Below are 21944 nucleotides of genomic sequence, written 5' to 3'. Positions count from 1 at the left end.
TCTGGAATAGAATTCCAGTTCATGTGAGGCAGAGCACCTCACTGAATCTCTTCAAGAAGAATCTCGATAGGTGGATGGGGGATCGTAGGTTTGTCCCAGGGATTACTCCCGTGTCACTATTAGACAGAGGCACAGTAAACTAAACCTTAAAAAGGGCACAGTATACTCAAATCAAGGGGTGGCATAAGCCATACATAATCGGGCTAGGCTTATAATTGCCCCAGGGCAGATAGCCTAGTATGAACCTATGAACGCCTGGCTCAGGTTATGTCAATTTTCTGAACCCTTCAAGACATCATTAGACAATGCCCCTTATGATGGCTCTGCACTCTTCGGTAATACCGTCAATGAGACATTAGTCCAGAGTGAGAAGGACGGGAAGACACTGTCTACCATCGGCATCCGCTTCTCTAACCCTCAAAGGTCCTTTTCCCGGAACCAGAGAGGGCAGAGTTCCGGAAGTCACAGTATTCCCGGGACACTCTGGGCTCTTCTTCCCTCAGAGGCAGAGGGGGACAGAATGGATGCCGGCCCAGAGGTAGAGGGGGTCCGCGGAACTTTTGGTCTCTAGAACCTTTCCGGACAGACCCAGGCAGCAACCCTGAGAGGGGTTTGCCCGACTGCTCTACTCTGGAGGCAGTTGGAGGACGATTGTCCATGCACCTAGTGGTATGGGAGTCCATAACAATGGACCGCTGGGTGCTTCAGATCATATCCAGAGGATATTCTATCCCCTTCCTGGGTTCCCCTTTATCTCCCAGACACCTCCCGGACATACCACCCATGCAAATGGAGGCAGCAGCACAGGAAATTTCCAAGCTGCTAGAAAAACAAGCCATCGAAACCGTCCCCCCGTCTGGATCAGGCTTCTGTTCCAGGTTCTTTTTGGTGCCAAAAAAATGGGGAACCTAAGGCCCATTCTGGACCTCTCTACCCTGAACCTGTCAGTTGCCAAAGAGAAGTTCCGGATGGTCACGTTACAGTCCATGCCGTACCTGCATGAGAGCGACTGGATGTGCTCGTTAGATCTCCAGGATGCTTGCTATCACATAAAAATTCACCAGAAGCTCCAGGAGGTTCCTTCGCTTCCGGCTAGGAGTCAATCACTACCAATTTCGAGCCCTATCCTTTGGTCTCACCACAGCCCCAAGGATGTTTACCAAAGTGATGGTGGTGGTAGCGGCTCCTCTGAGGCTTCAGGGGAGTCAGGTCTATCCGTACCTGGACGATTGGCTCCTTACTGCTCCCACTAGGCGTCTACTTTCCCAAACCAGGGATTATTTCCTGACTCTTTCCCTGTGTTTGGGGATCACAATAAAAGCATCCAAATCTCTCCTAGATCCTGTACAGGTGATAGATTACATTGGTGCCAGGATAGATGCTCTTCAGTGCAAAATTTTCCTGACCTTTGAGAGAGCTCAAAACCTGAGGATGCATATCTCCCTGATTTACTGTTCTCATCTTCCAACGGCAGAATTGGTGTTGAGGGCCCTATGCTCTATGGCGGCATCCATAACCCCGTGTGCTCGGTTACATATGAGAATTCTACAGTGGACTCTAGCTGTACAATGGCCCCTGTTGGAACTGCCTTTGACATATCCAGTCCAACTCAGTTGAGTCTGTCGGTCGTCCCTCATATGGTGGATGAGCTCTCTGGACATTTTGGAGGGACGACCCTTTGTTTCAGCCCCAGCCCAAACCACAGTGACCACGGATGCCTCCCAACTCAGGTGGGGGGGGCATTGTTCGGGCAGGACAGTCCAAGGCCTGTGGTCCCCCATAGAGACCAGCTTGTATATAAATGTCCTAGAGGTGAGGTTGATCCTGCTAGCGTTGCAGGCCCTTCATGCCTTTCTTCCTCTGGGGATGATTGCTATTCAGTCCGACAACATGTCAGTGGTCTGGTATATCAACAAACATGGAGGGATCAGATATTATCCCCTTTGTTGCGAGGCCATGAGAGTGTGGGAATGGGCGATCTCCACCGGTTGCTTTCTCATTGCAACGCACATTCCGGGAAGGTCCAACATCCTAGCAGACAGGCTAAGTCGGACCATTCTGATGCCTTACGAGTGGTCTCTGAATCTGTCAGTAGCGGAACAGGTCTTCAGCGAGTGGGGTCAACCTTACTGCGATCTCTTCGCATCTCCTTCCAACGCGAAGTGCAGCAAGTTTTTCGCTCTGATCCCCCCTGCCGGGGGAGTCCCCCAGAGATGCTCTAGTTTATGCTTGGCCTCCCAGTCTTCTTTATGCTTACCCGCCAGTACCTCTCATTCCGAGGCTTCTACAGAAAGCTTGTCGTCTTGGGAGCAAAGTGATTCTGATTGCCCCATTCTGGCCTTGAGCAGGTATGGTTTCCCTTCTTTTGGTCTCACCTTCTGGCTCCACCTTGGATCCTAGATCCCATTCAGGATTTAATTTCACACCCTTCAGGGGTGCCTCATCTGAGTCTGGACAGCCTGAAGCTCACAGCTTGTCTGCTCCAGTTCCTGTGATTGCTAGGACTCCCAGACTATCCTCTTCAGTTAGATCTGTTTTGGTAGCTGCTCATAAGTCTTCGACCAGGAAGGTTTATCGCAGCAAGTGTAAATGTTTTTCTTAGATCTTTTCACAACTCCTATTTCCACCATTCTTGATTTTCTAGCTGATATTTTTCAACATGGAGCTAGTTCTTCTACTGTCAAAGTTCAGTTGGCTGCCATTTCTCATTTTCATGTGGGCGAGAAGTCTCTCTTTAGCCTCTTCCAGACTGCATAAAGCCTTTATCAAAGGCACCTTTTTGTCACGCTCCCCCGGTCAAAGATCCTGTTCTGCCTTGGGACCTTACTATGGTTCTACAGTCTTTGGTCGCTCCGCCTTTCGAGCCTGCCGCAACTGCAGATTTGAAATTTATATCTTGGAAAACAGCTTTTTAGGTGGCTATTAACTCTGCAAAAAGGGTTTCAGAATTACAGGCCTTGTCCATCAAAATTCCTTACAATGATTTTTCACAAGGATAGGGTTTCCCTTCAAACCAATCCATCCTTTCTTCCTAAGGTAGCATCACCAGCCAATATCAATCAGACCATCAGTTTGCCTCTGTTTTTTCCTAATTTTACTAACAACATGGAATATAAACTCCACATGTTGAATGTTCGTAGAAAGTTACAATTCTGTTTACACAGGACAAATAACTTTCCGTAAATCTGATCAGTTGTTTATATCCTTCTATAAACCTTTTTTGGGGAACCGATCTCCAAGGTCACTATAGCTAGATAGATTTCTTCATGCATCCTGCAAGTCTATAAGGACAGAGGCATGTCTCCTCCAGGTCAGGTGAAAGCTCATTCCACTAGGTACATGGCTATGTCTGCAGCTTTTCCATCTAAAGTGTCTTTGGATGATGTTGTTTCTGCAGCTATTTGGTCCTCATCACATACGTTTATTTCTCATTACAAATTGGATTTGCCTTCCAGGAGGAGAGCATCGTTTGGTTCCACAGTGCTCCGGAATATCCTTCCATGAGGGCCTCCCAGGAGTTTTAGTAGCTGGGGACTCTGTCCCACAGGTTGAACACCACATGAAGTAAACTACTTCAGATAAAGAAGTTATGTACTCACCATAACATTCCATCTGAGTAGTTGTACTTCATTTGTCTTCAACCATCCCTCCTTCCTTCCCTCGGATCTTGGCGCATTATCAGCCTACGGGGCTGCAGTGTAGGTCACAAGTAAATCTTTCAGGTCGGATTCTCAGTATAAGTTCAGCAAACTCTATCTGGGGATGTAAGGCAGTGGAGGTGTATTATGCGTAAGGGGAGGAGTTTGGAGCTCGGAGCTGATGCTAGCAAAAGTTGCCTGCTCGGATCCGATACGGATCCGTAACCAACAGATTGAAGACAAATGAAGTCCAACTACTCGGAAACATTATGGTGAGTACATAACTTCTTTTTTTTCTTGTTTTGGAAAGATGTATGCTAACACTTTTTCCTGTTCTAGCAAGTTTTCTAATTTTTCTAGTTTTATACATTTAAAATGTTTTCTTGTGCTAATTAGCGTTTCTGGGCTGGACCAGATTGTATGAATCTATAAAATATGCCTGCTTCCGATACAGTGCAAGACAACTGGAGAACCAAAGTTTTTATGGCCTATTTTCTGTTATTTTTCGGACGTGCTTGGTTCGGGTGCTTTGGCTCTGCACTTTAAAGTCCTTGTTTGTTTGTGGTTGCTTCAGGGCTCATTTCCCCATACAGAGAGAAACTGCCAATCAGTTTATCTCGGACCCAATTCTTGGATCTGAGATCACTAGAGGCTCCGTCGGATCCCAGGCCTCTCAGATCAGACAGGTTGATCCTTTGGGGTGTTTCCACTCTTTCCCATCAGATCCTAGGTGTGCAGATCAGACTGTCTGTGACATCACTTTGGATCAGCCTCCTGGGATCGGACTATGTGTGGATTAATTTGGATCCGGGTTGCTTCCACCATGGAACCCGTTTGATCTGAACTGTTTCTCTTCCCCCTTCCTGGGATGCTACATGTGGATCATGGAGGGCTGTGCAACCCTCAAATTTGGCTCTGTTGGATCTGGTGTCATTGGACTGTGTGGTTTTATTCAGATCCAAGATGCTCCTCGAATCTGACTGATTCTTTTCTTTTTTTGCTGCTTCTGCGGCCAACTTTTGCAGTGTTTTTTTAACCTTTGGATCCTTCTGTCTGATCCTAGAATCTGACAACTAGCTAGCCTCCTAACAGAACTGTTTCTTTGGATCCTGAAATTTTGAGCAATTGCACATTCTTCAGATCTGTGGCTTCCCTTGGATCCTACAGTACCAGTAATTGTTGCTGTCAGTTGTCATTTAGGAATTGCTTCTGACACAATTCCTGTTAATTTAGTCAATACCCGTTGAGTATCCAGACCTTCCACCTTTTTTCCGGGCTGCACTTGTAATTCAATAATTAGATTCAATTCCACTTCTCATACCCTTAAGAAGAATACACAATAATATTAATTCTATTATTTTAGCAATTCTGTAATCATAAAAGGATATATCCCTTCCATTCTGTCATAGTTTCTTGGACGTATTTGTTTCTGAGTCTGGTCTGTCTAACCCAGGATTTGTGCTCAACTTGCAGACCCAAGACCTTTGTTTTAGTTAGGCCGAATTATTCCGGTATCCATTCCTCCTGCATAGGATCTACCACTACAGTGCCCATTCCCTTTCATCCTGGAGGCAGTCACTTGCTCCTTTGTGCACACCTTCTTAAGGGATTATAGGTTGTATGCAATTCCCAATGTAAAGACAGGATTTGCATGTGCCATACCGAAGAGGCATGCCTCACGTCTCACTCCAGTAGGGAGATGCCACCTGTCTGACAGGGCCTGCTTTGTGAATCTTCTCCAACAGTATGATTGCAACAGTCACCCACACAAAGAACGTAGTATAGTTGTGTTAAGCAACTTACCATAATAGTAGGAGTGTGATTAGTATCACATTCCTGATTACCTTAATCCCATCCTTTCTGCTGCTTGGGACACTTAAGGAGCCATGGTGGGTGACATTCCTCTTCCTCCTTATCCTTATCGTTATCCTTATCCCTATTCTTATTTCCTTGTCTCTCTCCTCTTTGTTTAGATTCCTCTGGAGAGAATGGATTCTCCAGGTCATAGCCACTTTCTTGGGGAATATTTCAGTACTAACAAGGTGTTATTCAAGCCATCATTGACCTGATGAGAGTCAAGAATGAAGACAGAAGTGACGCTTATGTTGGAGGATGCCACCTCTCCATTTTTATATCAGATACATGAAAGCATCTGAGGTAAGATGACATCAACCTGGCGATGGAGGAAGGGTGCTAAGCTCTAAAAGACACCGCCTGTAGATACCTAATGTTGTGACTGTAACAGTGACCACTGCACTCATTTGGTTATGTTGTCTGTCAGGGCTTACTTCTGTTGAAGATGACTAATTCTGAGCCGTCGTGATTTTATAACTTGGCATTTTTTCAACTGCTTTTATTTTTTTACCTTTTGCCCTTAAGAACTCCATACCTGTCAGTGCAAGTTATGTTTTTACTCACATTGGAGGCTAAATGGCATGAAGCCTGGAGGCATAGTTGCAGTTAACTCCATATTGTCTTTGTTTTTTTTTTATGTCTGGCTTAACAGTATCCCTTCACTGTAGGTGCAGCTTGGAAGGAAATGCATAATCACTTGTTGGTGTCTCTTTTACAAAAAGAATAGTTGCTAGTGTGAGTTACTGATTTCTTTCATCAAGACATCCCTTCCTGCTGACTAGAAAGTGAAAAGCTAACTTGTCAACTTAGTAGGAATGTCTGAGTGCTCTAAATGTCTCACTTGAGTAGTGCCTTTTTGTATGATGAATGCATTACTGCAGTACTGTTACTGTTCACTATATGCAGGCGTGTAGCCTAACAACTGATCTTTCCTTGATTATTGATGTGGAAAGATTTTGAAGTTGGTTTGCAAATGTGAATTCCTGTCATAATCCCTTTGTTAGGCCATTCTGAAGGCATCCAGTTTTATGCTACACAGGGCCAAGAGGGTTTTTATACAAGATTACGTACTGATTGCCACAGAAAAGGGGTACCCTCTGTTTTCTAATCAGTGGGATGCTAGTCTAGGTTTTGTTTCTGGGTGCTAGTCTAGGCTTTGTTTTTCCAGTTCTCCTGTAGGACTTGCAGACCATTTGGATTGTTCCTTTCTGAACAAAGTATTCAAGAGTCGAAAAGTTCTGGGCGATACCTCTTTTAGTGCATCTGTATTTTCTAGGAACACTGGACCTGTAATACGGATGTTGGCTTGCCCTTATCTTTTCACCTCACAGATGGTTTCTAAGGTTTAAGGCAGAGACACTGATGTGTTTGCAGTGATGCCATTTAGTCTGGCATCTAATCCTAGGCATTCAAACTGGAATCTTAGTTTGAGAGACAGCCTTACAGAACTATCTGCAAATATATAGAGCTGAGTATATTTTTCTGTATTATTCTGTATTATAGAGCTAAATTGTTTGCTTAGATATCTGTTGTCTTACTGCTCTGCAAATATATAGAGAACAGTATATATTTTTTGGCTTTATAATTTGCACATTCCTCACATCTGTGTTGAAACTGTTTTTCCTCAACCCCCCCTCCCTGTTCTTGGTTGTAGTTTAAATTTGGTGGCTTTTGCAGTGCCCGCCCCACTGTAGATTTGATCCAAGACACTCACCCAGGCCCATCTCTTTACCACATTCTACCTAATAAACCCTTTCTGCACTTGCTTTTAGTCCTTTTTAATTTGATTACATTTTTTCAAACTGTGTGTGGACTAATATTGCTACATATTCAAGTGTGCCAGCTTGCACTGCATGAGTATTTACTACTGCTTTTGCTACTTTTCTGAAAAAAAAAAAGAAAAAAAAAATTCATCTGCTTTTACTGTACTTGTGTTTCTTCTTACTTTATTTTGCTTTTGCGTCATCTTAAAAGTACTCAGTTGTATTTATTACTGCTTGGTGTAACTCATTCTAAGCCTTTTAGTTTAAACACTTGGGCTTCAGACCAGTTGTTTTACATTAAGAGGGTTTGTGGTCTGCACTGTAGTGGCAGAACAGGTAGCTTACATCCTTCTAAGTTGGGAACTGCTGATTGAGGGCTCAGTGTCTGTTATTCTAAAAGTGTATTAATTCTGGTTTAAGCACTTGGGCTTTCAGGCCAGTTATTTTACATTAAGAGGGTTCGTGGTCTGCACTCTTGTGGGAGGAGAGGCTGGACTCTGCCCTTCTGAGCTGGGAATTTCTGGTTAAAGGCTTATAGTGCATGCATGTCTGAACTGCTTCTTCTGAAATTGGTACACCTTGTTTGCTGTAGCATAGACTAGATCCAGGCCTGCTGAATCTAGCTTTGTTTGTATGCTTGTTTGTTTGCTTGTTATTTCCCTGGAACGCTAATTCCACCTAAAACACGGCTTCTCAGCGCTTCTGTGGATCCCTAGTGATATCTGCATTGTTTACTGTACTTATTTCCTTGTTTTACTTGTTTCACTTGAAAGAAAGTTACTGTTTGTCGTTTTTGCATTTAAGTTACCTGTAACACATTGCACTTAAGTTACCTGGCACTTGCGCACTAAAGCAATTATATAAGTCGGCACTAAAAATTAAAAGCACTACACCCTCACTCCCCATTGGCCCTTGTTTTCAATTATAAAGGAATTCCCAATATTATTCTAGCATGTCCAAAGGTCAGTTGTCAGTCTCATCTCCGGTTCAGCTGGTGAATCTGGAAATCTTGAGGCAATGTTACAACTGCCTCATGTACACAGACAACCCTCTCCTCCTCCCAACAAATTCCAACACATGTGAGAGATGTAACCATATAGCCATACTGGAGGCTAAGCTCTCTCAACTCAGTACTGGCATAACCAGTCAGGAGAAGGAAACCACACTCACTACAATTCCAGTCTCACATAGACCTAGCATGACAGCAAACCAAACACATAATCACACAAAAACATACTCAGAGGCTCTAAATAAAGATCTGCCTAAGCAGCAGAGACCTCCAAAGCAGACACCCAAGCAACCGCTACCCCAAAACAAAACACGTGCAACACATATCTCACAAAGCCAGTGTGCCGAACAGTCACAGCCCTTAAGGCTAAACAACACACCTGATACACTTGTAATAGATGACTCTATCGTTTGGCACACTGACGTCCCGCTCACCAGGCTGAACAAGAAGGTCACGGTGAGCAGCCTGTCGGGCGCTAGGATCCGCCACATAACACAAGCACTCAGGTCACTCCAAGGCAAGTACAAATATGACTCAGTCATTGTCGATGCTGGTGTGAATGACCTGAGATGTACCTCCCTGGACTACATCAAAAGAGACATAGAGGAGCTCTCTGAGCATGTAGCCCAGGCTGGTATGACCCTGACCTTGAGTAGCATCTTACCCTCACCAAGAATGATGCCACAATATGAAGACAAGATGATCAATTTCAATAATTGGCTTAAGTATTGGTGTCATTCAAAGGGGATCCAATGCCTGTCAGCCTGGGATGATATGCTCGACAAGCCACGATGCTTCGCTAGGGACGGCTTGCACCTGTCACCCCGGGGCTTTCGGATATTGGCAAAGGCTCTTGCTACCCCCATAGTGCCTTTTTTAGGCAAGGCTCAAAAGACAAACCCACCTCCATAGGTATCACAAGGGATAAGAAACTAAGAGTAATGCTACTCAACGCCAGAAGTCTAAACCTCAAGATGCACGCACTCGAAACTCTCCTTAGCATGGAGAACATCGATATCTGTGCAGTAACAGAAACCTGGTTCAGGGCTCCCGAGAGCACCCCAGCACTACCAGGTTATACCTCATACCATGCTTTTCGGCCCCAAAACTTGGACCGAACCACAAAAGGAGGGGGAGTATCGATATTCATCAAAGCTACCCACACCTCCAGGTTGGTGGCACAGCACGAAGCATCAGAGACTATCCATGTGCAACTAACAGTGGGTAAAACTGCCTTCCAGTTTATAGCCTGCTACAGACCACCCTCCCAAACCCAGGAACACCACTCGGCCTTCCTGAGAACACTGGAAAATATGAAGGTCTCTCCAAACACCATTATATTGGGCGACTTCAACTACCCAAACATGGACTGGGAGCATTACTCTAGCTCCAACACCCTAGCCCAAAGGTTCCTAGAATTCATAAACTCAAATGCTGTGGAACAACTTGTTACCACTCCCACAAGAGGGGAAAACATACTGGACCTGATCATCACCAACATGGGGACTCTATGCTCCAGACCAGAAGTGTATCCCTCACTGGTAAGATCAGACCATAAACTGATCTCACTGGATATTCACATCCCGACCCCACCCCCTGCCCAGAAAACCACAGTGAAAAACTTCTCTAAAGCAAATTTCACACTCCTCAAAACCGAGGTGGAATCCTTCAAAGCCCCCGGGCCTGTGGAAAATACGGCCCAGACCGCAGAATCCTTTATAAAAATATTCTATGAACACCTTCAGGAATGCATGGATCATGCAATCCCAAATAAAACCAAGACCCAATCCTCCAAAGGCAGACGTCCTGTCTGGTGGACCCTAGCCATAAACAAACTATACAATAGAAGGAGGAAGCTACTACATGATAGAGCAAAATCCCAAAAAGGGAAGGCATCTCTGATCAGTAATAGCAAAAAACTATGGGCACTCATAAAATCGTCTAAGGCCAGCTTCGAGAGAAAAATTGCACAGGACACTAAGGATAATTACAAGGCTTTCTTTAGTTATGTTAGGAACCTGGGTGGGAATTCCCAGATATGCTCAGAATTAGTCCAAAATGACAAAAAATACACCGAACCCACAGACATTGCCAACATCCTAGCTGATAGATTCAGCGCAACCCCCCCCCCCCCACCAAAAGGGCAAATATCTATCCCAGCAGAGTACTGCCCCCCGGACATCTCAGATGCTCAGGTAAGAGCCGCCTTCTCCAAAGCAAAAAACACAGCATCAATGGGACCAGATGGTATCCTGGGCTGCATCCTACATGAACTCCAAGAAGAGCTAAACCCAAACATAAAACTACTGTTCAATCTCAGCCTTACTACAGGATATGTACCCAAAGAGTGGCGTACAGCAACAGTGGTCCCTCTTCACAAAGGTGGTGCCTCAACGGACCCTGGAAACTATCGCCCCATAAGCCTGACTAGCTTGGTCTGCAAAGCTATGGAAAGGATCATCATGGACCTCATAAATAAAGATATTGGGGACCTACAGACACTGGATCCTACCCAGTTCGGCTTTGTTAAGGGCAGATCTTGCCTCTTAAACCTTGTCGACTTCTTTGAAACAGTCACCAAGGCCATTGACGAAGGGAAGGTAGTCCAGGACCTCGCAAAAGCCTTCGATACAATACCCCACTCGGGCATTATAGATAAGCTCACCAGCTTAAATATAAACCCCTATGTCACTAGATGGGTTGCAAACTGGCTCAAGGACAGAACCCACATGGTTAGAATTGCTGGAGCCATGTCAGACTCCAAACCAGTTACAAGTGGCGTCCCACAAGGCTCAGTCCTGGGACCTCTCTTGTTCGGTATATATTTCTCGGAGGTACAGGCCAACACGGAAGGACTGTGGCTGACCAAGTTCGCAGATGACTGCAAACTGGGCGCCATAATTGACTCTCCAGCCGACACAAGCATCCTCCAAAAGGGCCTCATAGAAACAGACAACTGGTGCCAGAGCCATAGCCTCAAGCTAAACGCCAAAAAGTGTATAGTCCTCCCGTTTGGCAAAAACAAAGTGCCCACAAATTACCAAATAGGTGGTAATCCATTAAGTACAGAAGAAGTAATTAGGGACTTGGGGACCCAAGTTGATAGCAATCTCTCATTTGACAACCACGTGGCCAAAGTGGTTAGAAAAACATTTTATATAGCCCACCTAATCATGAAGGGATTCACATCTAGATTAGGGGAGGTCATCGTGCCTCTTTACTCATCCCTCATCAGGCCCATAATCGAGTACAATGCCTCTTTTGGGATGTATCTTACCAAACACCTGCAGCAACTGGAAAGACCCCAAAAGTACCTCACCAAGAGGATCAAAGGGCTCAAACAGATGCCATATGCTGCCCGGTTAAAGAAACTCTAGCTCTACTCAGTGGCATACCGCCTGCTCAGAGGCGACCTGTGCCTGACGTATAAAGCCATGTCCAACCCGGAATTAAGGGACATGCTGCACCTCAAAAAATCCAAATCCCATCGAGCTACACGCTCGAGAGACTTGAACCTCAGCACTGAAATAAATAGGACATGCTGGAGGGACAGATTCATAACCCAGAGGCTCCCTTCACTTTGGAATAAAATCCCAGTCCAGGTTAGGCAGAGTCCCTCATTGACTCTCTTCAAGAGGAATCTTGATGAGTGGATGGGAGATCGTAGGTTTACCCCGGGTATCACTTCTGTGTCACTGTTAGACAGAGGCACAGTATACTAACCTCGAAAAAGGGCGTAACAAAATTAATCTAAAATGGGTGGCGAAAGCCAAACATACTCTGGCTAGGCTTATAAATGCCCTAGGGCAGATAGCCTAGTATGAACCTATGAACCTAAGAAGACAAGTTTATTGAAATTCCAAGAATGGTGATTTTCAGTCCTCACAATTTTGACAGTCAGGATTTTTGAAGTGTAATATTTTATGCGAGGAGACAGCAGCTTTTTGGACTTCGAAGAATTCCTTGTCGAGTATTCATATGTATGGCTCCCTCCTGTAATGCCAGTCAGGGAATGGGATGTGCATTTTCTTATACTTGGATCACTGTCTTTTTCAGGTTTGGTCCCCTCTGTCTTAATGGTAGTTTGGGATTTGTGGTTTTGTTTTGGGCTTACCTATGATTAGCAATAGGTGTCATGTAATTTTTGCTTATGTTGTGTTGCTTCACTGTTTTTCTTCGGTTTTGTATGTTACTTACTATGTTATCTTTGCTGGAGCTTTTCTTCTCGATTCTCCACTGAAAACGGGCCATTGGCTCAGATGGACTATAACCCGGTTAACAAATGTTAAATAATTAAATAAATAAAATAAATATGGCTTTGACAGCTGCATAGAGGAAGACATAGGAGCAGTTTGGAATTTGTGCAGCAGAATATATTTTTGACACGAGTGGGATTTGTGCATGGTCTTTCCCTTTCACCAGGTAGTGTCCTAAAGAATTCTTACAGCAAAGACATTTCTGGCACTGTTTGGTACTTGTCTGCTAGCATCACAATGGTCCCACATAGCAACTTTGAATGATACATAAAATTAAGGAAACTGTATGAGCTGACACTGAATCATTTCAGCCATAAACTTCCTCTGATCTTGCCTTAAACTAAATTATGTTTTTAGTGGATCGGACACATCGGAACTGGGAGAAATCTTTTTGTATCATCAACCCGTCAACTCCTTCTAAGGTGCACATTTTAATGTCTTTTTATTTTAAGGAGTTTGACCTGCCTAACAAAGAAAGATGCATATCAGCCTGAAAGGAATGTTGAGTCCTCCATTCTGGAAATGTTTACTTTAAGGTTTTCTGCAAGTCCATATGGTTTATGAACGAGGCAGCATAAGGTCTGTTATGTGAGACAATAGCTGTGCAATTATGGAAGTAAAATCTGTTTTTGAGCTTACATCTGCAAGTGTTTCACCTTCCATATGCTAAGCAAATCTTCTGACAAGACTCACTCAGCTGAGAGTCTAGTTCACCTTGGTTATGTCTGTCACCTGTATGTTTATGTCCTCCAAGATCTGATTTCTTCCTGAGGATGTCTGCACAGGTAACTTTTCCTTTCAATATAATGCTCAACTACCTAGGATTTGCACCAGGACCCACAGTGCCATGTCAAGTTTATAGAGAAACAAATTACTTTTCTCTTTCCTAACTATTCCTTTAGTTAAAGGATTGATGTATAAAAGAGCGAAATGAATGCTACTTTTGACTCTGATTCCTCCTTTATGGCCTAGACAGACTGGTGATGGTGAGGTAGTTTCTTTAGTTTCCTTTCAGGGTGGATTTTCTGTATCAGAAGTAGGTAAAAGTGTTACATCCAGCTTGAGTCCATCTGTCTAGCATCCTGGAAGCTAGAATTTTGATCACCAGTGGAGTTTTCGTCTCTTGTGTTAAATGTCATGCGAGAGATCTTCTGCTAAGAAGCCTTCATTTTTTTTCCTATCGTCTCAGTGGTGTTAATGATCTGGCACAGTGCAGTTCCCCATGTACCCTCCTGGGTCCTAGATTATTTTTTCTGCTGTCCAGAGGTCCATCTGACTTTTTTCCAGTTGCATTTGTATCACCTTGTGAGTATGTTATCCTTGACTCCTCCATTAGCTTCTAGACCTATAGTAAGCTTCCAAAGAAAGTTTTGGCTTTTCTCTAGGGTTTGAATTTTTCTTAAGGTTTTAGAATCCTTGACAGGGCCTCCTTTGAGTCAACATATTCCATTCCATTGAAACTACTTTCTGTGAAGACCATTGTAGTGGTAGTTACATCAGCTAGAAATTTATCAGATATTCGTGATCCATTAAGGGAGAGTGTCCTGTGCTGAACTTTCTTTTAGTTAAGATCATGCCATGCATTTTCTTAAAGTTGTAAAATAAACCCAGTGAGACTACCACGGCTGAAGTTTCCAGTTTAATAAAGGAGAGTAAAAACAGACCAGTGCTTTCACATAGACAAACTACGCTTCATCAGATCCTTAAAACAAATATCATCTCATAGCATATATTTCTCCCCGGGCCTCCGCTGAAAACAGGATCTGTGGAACCTAGTCGGACATTCCCGGTCAACAAATGTTAAATAAATAAATAAAATAAAAATATAGTAAAATCCAAATAATCAAATTTAACAATTGATCAATTAGCAGCAAATTAATAGTAAATTAAAAGCAATTCAAACATTATTACTCTTAAAACGGCGAGCATCTAGTTGTGGTTTAACACATACATTATTATTAAGTCCTGGGTAAATATGTGCTTGCATTTTTAAAATCCACCTAAGCTCAATCCGTTCTAAGTAATTATTATTATCTCCTCCTCTTACATTTAGTACAACCGGTTGTAAAACTCTAAAGCTAAAACTGTGTGTGGTAAACTCCATAATGTGTTTAGCTATGGCATTTAATGTATTCTTGTTCCTGATATCGTATAAATGTTGGTATACCCTGTCCCTAAGACGTTTCAACATCTTACCTACATATAAACAGTCAGTCATTACAGTTTGCTAAATATACTAGATTTGTATAACAGGAGGCATAAAGTCTAGGTTTAAACTCAAAATTCAAAATGGGGTGCTTATAGTGCTGAGTCTTGCATCATATCCTACATTTCATACAATGAAAAGTACCCAGCTTTTGTTACTGAACTAGTCTCAGTTGTTTGTCTCTGCACAATAGATGTTTAAAATTCTGATTATTTCTGTAGGTGAACTTAGATACGTCACCTATAAGCTTAGCTGTATACCTATCTGCTGTTAAAAAATGCCAATTCTTTTTGATTATTTCACACATCTTATTATCATTGGCATATTTAGTAACAAAATAAACTCTCTCCCATCCCTATACTGCTTATTTGATCCTCTAGAAGATGCACCATCTTCCCATCTTCAGAAATATAATTTCTCACATTATTAAAAACATCATCCTTTATTTTACAGAAACTAGAACCCTTGTAACCTCTATCCATAAACAACTGTTCCAAAGCATTAACTTCACTCTCCCTATCTGATTTATCTATACAAATTCTATTCACCCTGTTTAATTGGCCTCATAATATTAGGAAACATATGCCTATAATATTAGGAAACACATGCTTTCTATGTTGGTAAGACGTTGAAACGTCTTAGGGACAGGGTATACCAACATTTATATGATGTCAGGAACAAGAGTGCATTAAATGCCATAGCTAAATACATTATGGAATTTACCACACACAGTTTTAGCTTTAGTGTTTTACAACCAGTCGTACTAAATGTAAGAGGAGGAGATGATAATTACTTAGAACAAGTTGAGCTTAGGTAGATTTTAAAAATGCAAGCTCATATTTACCCAGGACTTAATAATAATGTATGTGTTAAACTAGAACTAGATGCTTGCTGTTTTAAGAGTATTAATGTCTGAATTGCTTTTAATTTGCTGCTAATTGATTGTTAAATTTGATTTGGAATTTACAATATATATGCTATGAGATGTTTGTTTTAAGGATCTGATGAAGCGTAGTTTGTCTATGTGAAAGCACTGGTCTGTTTTTACTCTCCTTTATTAAACTGGAAACGTCAGCTGTGGTAGTCTCACTGGGTTTATTTTACATTTTTATTGTTCGCAAGTTAGGCTTTTGGGCCGTGTTGATAGTGTTTCACGTTTATTTTCTTAAAGTTTTAGCTCTCTTACTTTTATCCTTCTTTCTAGGATGCAAAGGAGCAGTGTGTAAACTGAGAAGACCCTAGAGAGTAAATGTATGCATATGTTAGAGCTAGTCATATTGCGAAGCTAGAGCACCTTATCGTTTCTTCTGCAGCTAGCAGATCGAGTGCCCCAGTGGAGAGACAGTTAGATAACTGCTGGAGTAGCATTTCAATTTTTGTGGGCAAATCCCTTTAGGATGGTGTCAAGGCACAGTTGCTGCTTCCTCAACTTTTTAAGGAGAATATTTGTTGCTTTTTGTGCTGCAGTTAAGTTGTCAACAGTCCACATATTACAAAGCATTACAAGCTGGCTTTGATGTCAGAAACTAAAGGTGGATTTTCTAAGGCAGTTATCCATGAGATGCTTGCTAAAGCCTACACCCAGCGTTTAGGTGCATATATGTTCTCTCTAAAACAGTAGAGTGAAAATGGAGACAGAGAAACATTGTAGCTGTGTGATCATCTCACTGTAACATCTCACTGTAACATTCTGTGAGTGCGTTGTCATTGTATTCACAGTTGGCAGCTTCCCTCCTATTACTTCTCATTTTCACTTTCATGTCTAAATGTTTTTTTGTGGTTGGTGGGTGATGTTTTTTAAGAGATTGTAGGGAATGGGGCTTTGCAGCACTATTACTCTTCTGTAGAGCCACTGCAATAATAAGGTGGTGTCGTCTTTTTGTCGCTGAATGATCCTAATTGCAGGAAAGCCTTGGAGAAATTAAATAGAAAAATAGTGTGAAATTTGCGTGAAAGCTGACTGAAACTTTTACATTGTGTTCACGTTTGATTACCATGACATTGTTATGGAATAGCTTTCTGTCTGGACATCAGAGTGGCGATCATGCATGATGGCTTCAGAACGTTACAGTAGGTGTATTTACCTGCTAACAGTGCCAGTTTGGATAACTTAGTGGAGTTTGGTATCATACATTTTGACAGTGTTGTTCTTCCAAAGGAAGGCGGATTTATGTACATCTTTAGATGGGGAAGTTGTACAGTTAGAGCCAGCGTAACTTTGGTGACTTTATGCTTTCTGTTAATGTATTAAGAATACAAAACAGTTGTGAAGCTTCTTACTGAAGCACTGTTAACCCACAAGGATATCCTTGAGCCTGCATACATTGTCTGCATCCAGTCTCAGCCCCAGGCAGTGATCATTACTGTTCATGGATAAATTTGTAGATCAGCAGACTTCCACTAAGTGGGATGGATTTCCTTTACAGGTACTGCAAAGTTTGAGACAATTCAGCCAGCTGTTTCGATCTGGACATCACAGATTTACCTCGATTTCCTTTTAAGTGTTTCATAATTGCACTAGGGTATTGTCCAACAGCTATTTTAAGTATAAAGTGATTAAGTCCAGAAGAGAAGCTTTTATGTTTTATGACTCTAGGAATGTGGTTTTGTGCTTACATTTCTAAGATCAAAGATGCTAGGATGTCTGATTAGCTGCTTGTCTCCACTGTCAGTATAAGCAAAGGGCATTATTAGGCAGGCAGTTCACAGCTGTTTTGCATATTATATTGGAATTTGCTGTGACTGCTAGTAAGTCTATGGGGGGCATTTAGAGCTCAGTGGTAGAAAGGCATCTGCATGAGTAGCCTTCATTAAGGGGAGTCTAAGTAGGTAAGGGAGTCTTAAGTAGATGAGACCTGTGAAATATTGACCTGGTCTTGAGTACACACTTTCATCAAGCATTGAAAGCTGCGCACTCAGGCCATATTTTAGTTGTGAGGGTTTCTACTAAAGTTATTCAGAAAATGTTTTGTAGAACCATTTTACATAACATCGATGCATAGTTTGCTGTTGATGCCGTGCAGCATGGTTTACAGAAGAGTCAAAAATTATGGAAAAATGTTGTACATTTTTGTGAGAAACTTAACAGTAAAGGGTTTAACTGCATTTGTAACACTTGGGTAGATACTCCCGCCCTTCCACCCTCTTTCTTTTGTAGTTTTTTGCTCGTGTTTTGTGATTAATTCATGACTGTTTTGATTAAGTGCTGCAGTGATTAATATGTCCTGTTGTAAAGCTCTGCATATAATGAGGGTCAACAGTGGTAGAAGCCATAAATCCAGTATGTGAACCTGACTGGTATTTTTGCAACAGAATTTCAGTAAAGATGCATATACTGTAGTAGATGTGACCTAGTACTGTAATGGCACCATCTTGAGATGTGTCTTGATCTGCTGCCAGTGGTTGGTGTAGTGGTGCCGAGATATTGACTTCAGTTGTTTGCTGTTTTTATGTCCAAAAGATTGGATCCCAAATGCTGTTAACTGTTATATAGCTTTGGCTTTGGAAAGTGAAGGTTCTTTCTTTTCTGCAGTCTGAATGACTGTCACAAATCCTGGCTCCAAAATTTACACTTTAGACAAATTAAGCTTGCAGTAATGAGTTCTCCACTGCTACAAATATTACAAACCTGCAATAATGTCCCTTACCGGAGGTCTTCACCTATATGTTAAGTATTACATTAGATATGCACTGTTACATTAAGTTTTTCACACAGCTTACTTTCTCAGCTGCTTTTGTGAGTGGCAAACCTTTATGTAGTTTTGCAGACTTAAATTTTAATAATTGAATCAATTCCTGTCTTTTCAGGCATAATCCTCAAGGAACAGAAGATAAAATTACTAAATTGAAAGTTACTATGGTGGCATGGGATCGCCATGATGAAACTGTCATTACTGCAGTCAATAATATGACATTAAAGGTTTGGAATTCATACACTGGCCAGCTCATACATGTTTTAATGGTAAGAGAGTAATCCATCTGTTTAGCTGTCAGACTTTGGGAATATGTTTTTTATTTGCTGGTACAAATATCAAGATCAAGCATACTTTTTATGGTGCACTTGAGTGTGTGTTATGAGACAAGGGGTGATATACATGGCACAGCTATCATTGCACAAGCAGGGATGTTACGAGGCACGATCCTGAAGACTGCTGCTGTTTTTATTGACTTATCAATGTACATGGTTCTAACTTTTTAATTGGGTGAAATTTTGGTAAGAATTTTTTTCAGCATAGTTGTTTGAGATCCATCTCTCAAGCTGTGTTCTGTCATACACCTTCTTTTGTAAACAGGAACTCAGCATCTCTTTTTGGATCAAGGGCCAAGGTTCTGGTGACTCTTTTTTTTTAATCCCTAGACGCTTGCACTTCACTTATCTGACTGTGTTTCTATAGAAGCTGCCATACCTTCAAACTGAAGCACGTCATCCTGATCCAACAGCCTTCACGATGAAGTCGGCCCAGTCACCCCTTTACACGTACTCAGATCTGGCACCCAGTATTCTTAGTATCCCCAGAAGACAATGGTACTCCTTTGGTACTTGTTAGTTGAAGAAATCTGCAGCAGGAAGGTGCAGGTCTGGTATGTCCAGCCAAAGCCCCAGGCCATCTGGGCATTGATCCCAGCCAATAAGGGCGTGACGTCCAAACATAGAAGTTCATCTGTAGTTACCCGGACCTGAGGTAGCTAGCATGTCTTCACAACCCGGCACCCCCTTTCCCCACCAGCATGGAACTCCCTGGCTCAGGGATTACACAGCTTCTACAGAGCTTGCAGTAGACTAACCAGCTGTGTTAGGAAGTCTCCTGTGGTAAGAGGAAGAGGAAACCCAACTGTGAGCAGGATTCTGATTCCACAGATAGTGAGGAGGAAGACCTTGGCTTTTATTTCACAGATATCTTTTTACTTTAGAGTGTGTTGGTTATATTTGTTTTTCTACCTTTTTGCCGTAGCATGTGGCTCACAAAGTGCTGCACTCCATTTTCTCCCAATCATGAATGTGTTTGGCTGCAGGTTGTAGGAGGGGGGAAAAAAAAAACAAAAAAAACTGCTTCACTTGAGAGTGTCACTCAGTGACATCAGCTTAGGACCTTTACTGATATCTTGCAACAGAGTTTCAGTAAAGAAACTTGAAACTCAAAAACATGAAGTATATCCATAGATTTTTAATGAGCGCACCACCCCATATGCATAGAGATTAGTCTATTAAAGTCTATGGCTCTACTTCATAGTAGTTGATGTCTACAAAGGATATACTAAATTTATTTGAGTTGTGGTTTAATAAGTTTATGAAGCTTCTTATTAAAAAAACTGTAAACTTGACCACGGCATTTAAAGGTATGGAGCAAACATTAGATTGTCCTTTACATCTCCCACAGAGGGCATCTCATTTGGGTATATGCTTTGTAAAATGAGGGAACTCTCTATTATGGAATGCCAAAGAAGTATTTGATGTACATGAGTGATAATTTCTGATCTTGAGCACCCCAAACCTGTGGACATTCTTCCTTCCTGTTCTAGGAGCTTTACAGAATACTTTCCTAGCTGTCTCAAATGTTCAGTGTATCACAAACTCTGAGCCTCAACAGAGATCTCGCATGATTTTGCTGCCTATCGATGTGCACTCAAAATCCCTGTTACCAAATCATTTATCTAAGTCTGTTTTAAGCACTTCAAGACTAGAAGCTTTTCAAATCCTTGAAGGCAATTCATTCCATAGCATTGCAGTCCTACAATAAAATGATCTTTCCCCAGAAGAGTGTTGCATACTGGCATATTCACAAAAGTTATTTTTAGTGCCTGTATTATGCTACTTAAATTCTAATCCTAAGGTGGCTGATAAGGCCTTATCCACGCATTTATAGACTAGTTTTAATTTATAGAAAAAAGTGACAGCTGTTCCAGCCTATCCCTATAACTTAGATGCTTAATTACCTTTTGTAAAACCTTTGGATTCTCTCCAGTCTGTAACTGTAACAGCATTCTATATATTGTCTCACAACAGCCTTGTAAAGCAGGAGCAATAGTCTCACGAATAGTAATTATCTTCATACTTCAACCTGTGGTTCACTACTAAACCCAGATCCCTAAACTTTTTTTTTCTTCACAGGAAGATAACATGGTCAAACGTGTGTTACTAACAGTGCAATGCAGTAAAGGGGGGTGCTGCACTCCTGAGTGTGTCATCCTTTGGATGAGACGTTAAACAGAGGCCCCAGCTGCTTGAGTTGGTGGTAGCTCAGGTGGATGTAAAAAGTACCATGGCATCAATCGAAAAGAATAGGGAGATATCCATGATGCCCTGCCCAAATTTCCCTTGAAGATAAGTACCTCCTCAGGTCTTCCCTGAAAAGAGGCTACTTAGCCTAGGTGGGACTAACCCTGTCAACAAAGGAACAGTAAAATAAATATGGGTAGCATGGAGTGTTACAAATGTAATATTTTAGTTTTACTGGCATTCAACACCATGTACTTATTCATTGGCCACACGTGCAAGGAATCCAAGTAACTGCTGTAATACAGCATGGCCATTCACTGAGTTAATGATTAGCCTAACCTTAGTGTCATCTGCAAGCTACTGACTAATATCCTGCTTTAAATAAAAAGGTCACACATGAATAAGCTAGCCAGCATTTGTGTGAGGACCAACCCGAGGAGCACCCACCATAACACTCTTGACCTTTGATGTTATATCCCCAGTTCTCCCATTAAAAGTTCAGTTAGTCAACCAGTTACCAACCTACTTAGTAATGTTTTCATTAGTACCAGAATTTTGCAAAGAAAACGTTTGAGGCATATAATCATATACCTTAGCAAGGTCACATCAACTGACACATATTGATTCCCTTGTATTCTTATATAGACTTAAGTTTGTCAAGCAGGCTCTACCTTGAGCAAATCCATGTTGAAAAATGTAGAAGTTTGGCTACAGCTCCTCTGAGTAGAAAGTTTACTACTCATTCATAACATTTTGCAGTAGTGCACATAAGACCTGTGTGGCAGTAGTTGTCTACGTAATGTTGCTACCACCCCTTAAAACAAGGGAGTAACTGTAGTTGTTTTCCGTAATTGTGAAGCAAATCCCTTCTGAAGAGAGAATAACTACTGAATACATGATGTTAAGTACTCAATAATGTTTGATAAAATATCCATTAAGATTGTCAGGCCCAGTTGCTGACTGTGGCTTACTTGTTCGTAATGATTTTTCCACCACAATAT

The 21944-nt window shown here is 41.9% G+C and overlaps 1 protein-coding gene across 1 annotated transcript in view; it reads left to right on the top strand.

Annotated features, from left to right (window-relative positions):
* LOC122814218 (pleckstrin homology domain interacting protein) overlaps window positions 1–21944 on the top strand; it is a 2625611-nt gene that overhangs the window by 876552 nt on the left and 1727115 nt on the right. Inside the window, 1 exon segment of the mRNA XM_044086823.1 lies at window positions 18534–18687. Coding sequence (XP_043942758.1) covers window positions 18534–18687 — 154 coding nt within the window.

This window comes from Protopterus annectens, chromosome 1.part1 (assembly GCF_019279795.1).
Source record: "Protopterus annectens isolate FY-2018-M chromosome 1.part1, PAN1.0, whole genome shotgun sequence".
Classification (NCBI taxonomy): domain Eukaryota; kingdom Metazoa; phylum Chordata; order Ceratodontiformes; family Protopteridae; genus Protopterus; species Protopterus annectens.
The sequence above is the reverse complement of the archived record's forward strand: the minus strand, read 5'-3'. Positions and strand labels throughout refer to the sequence as shown.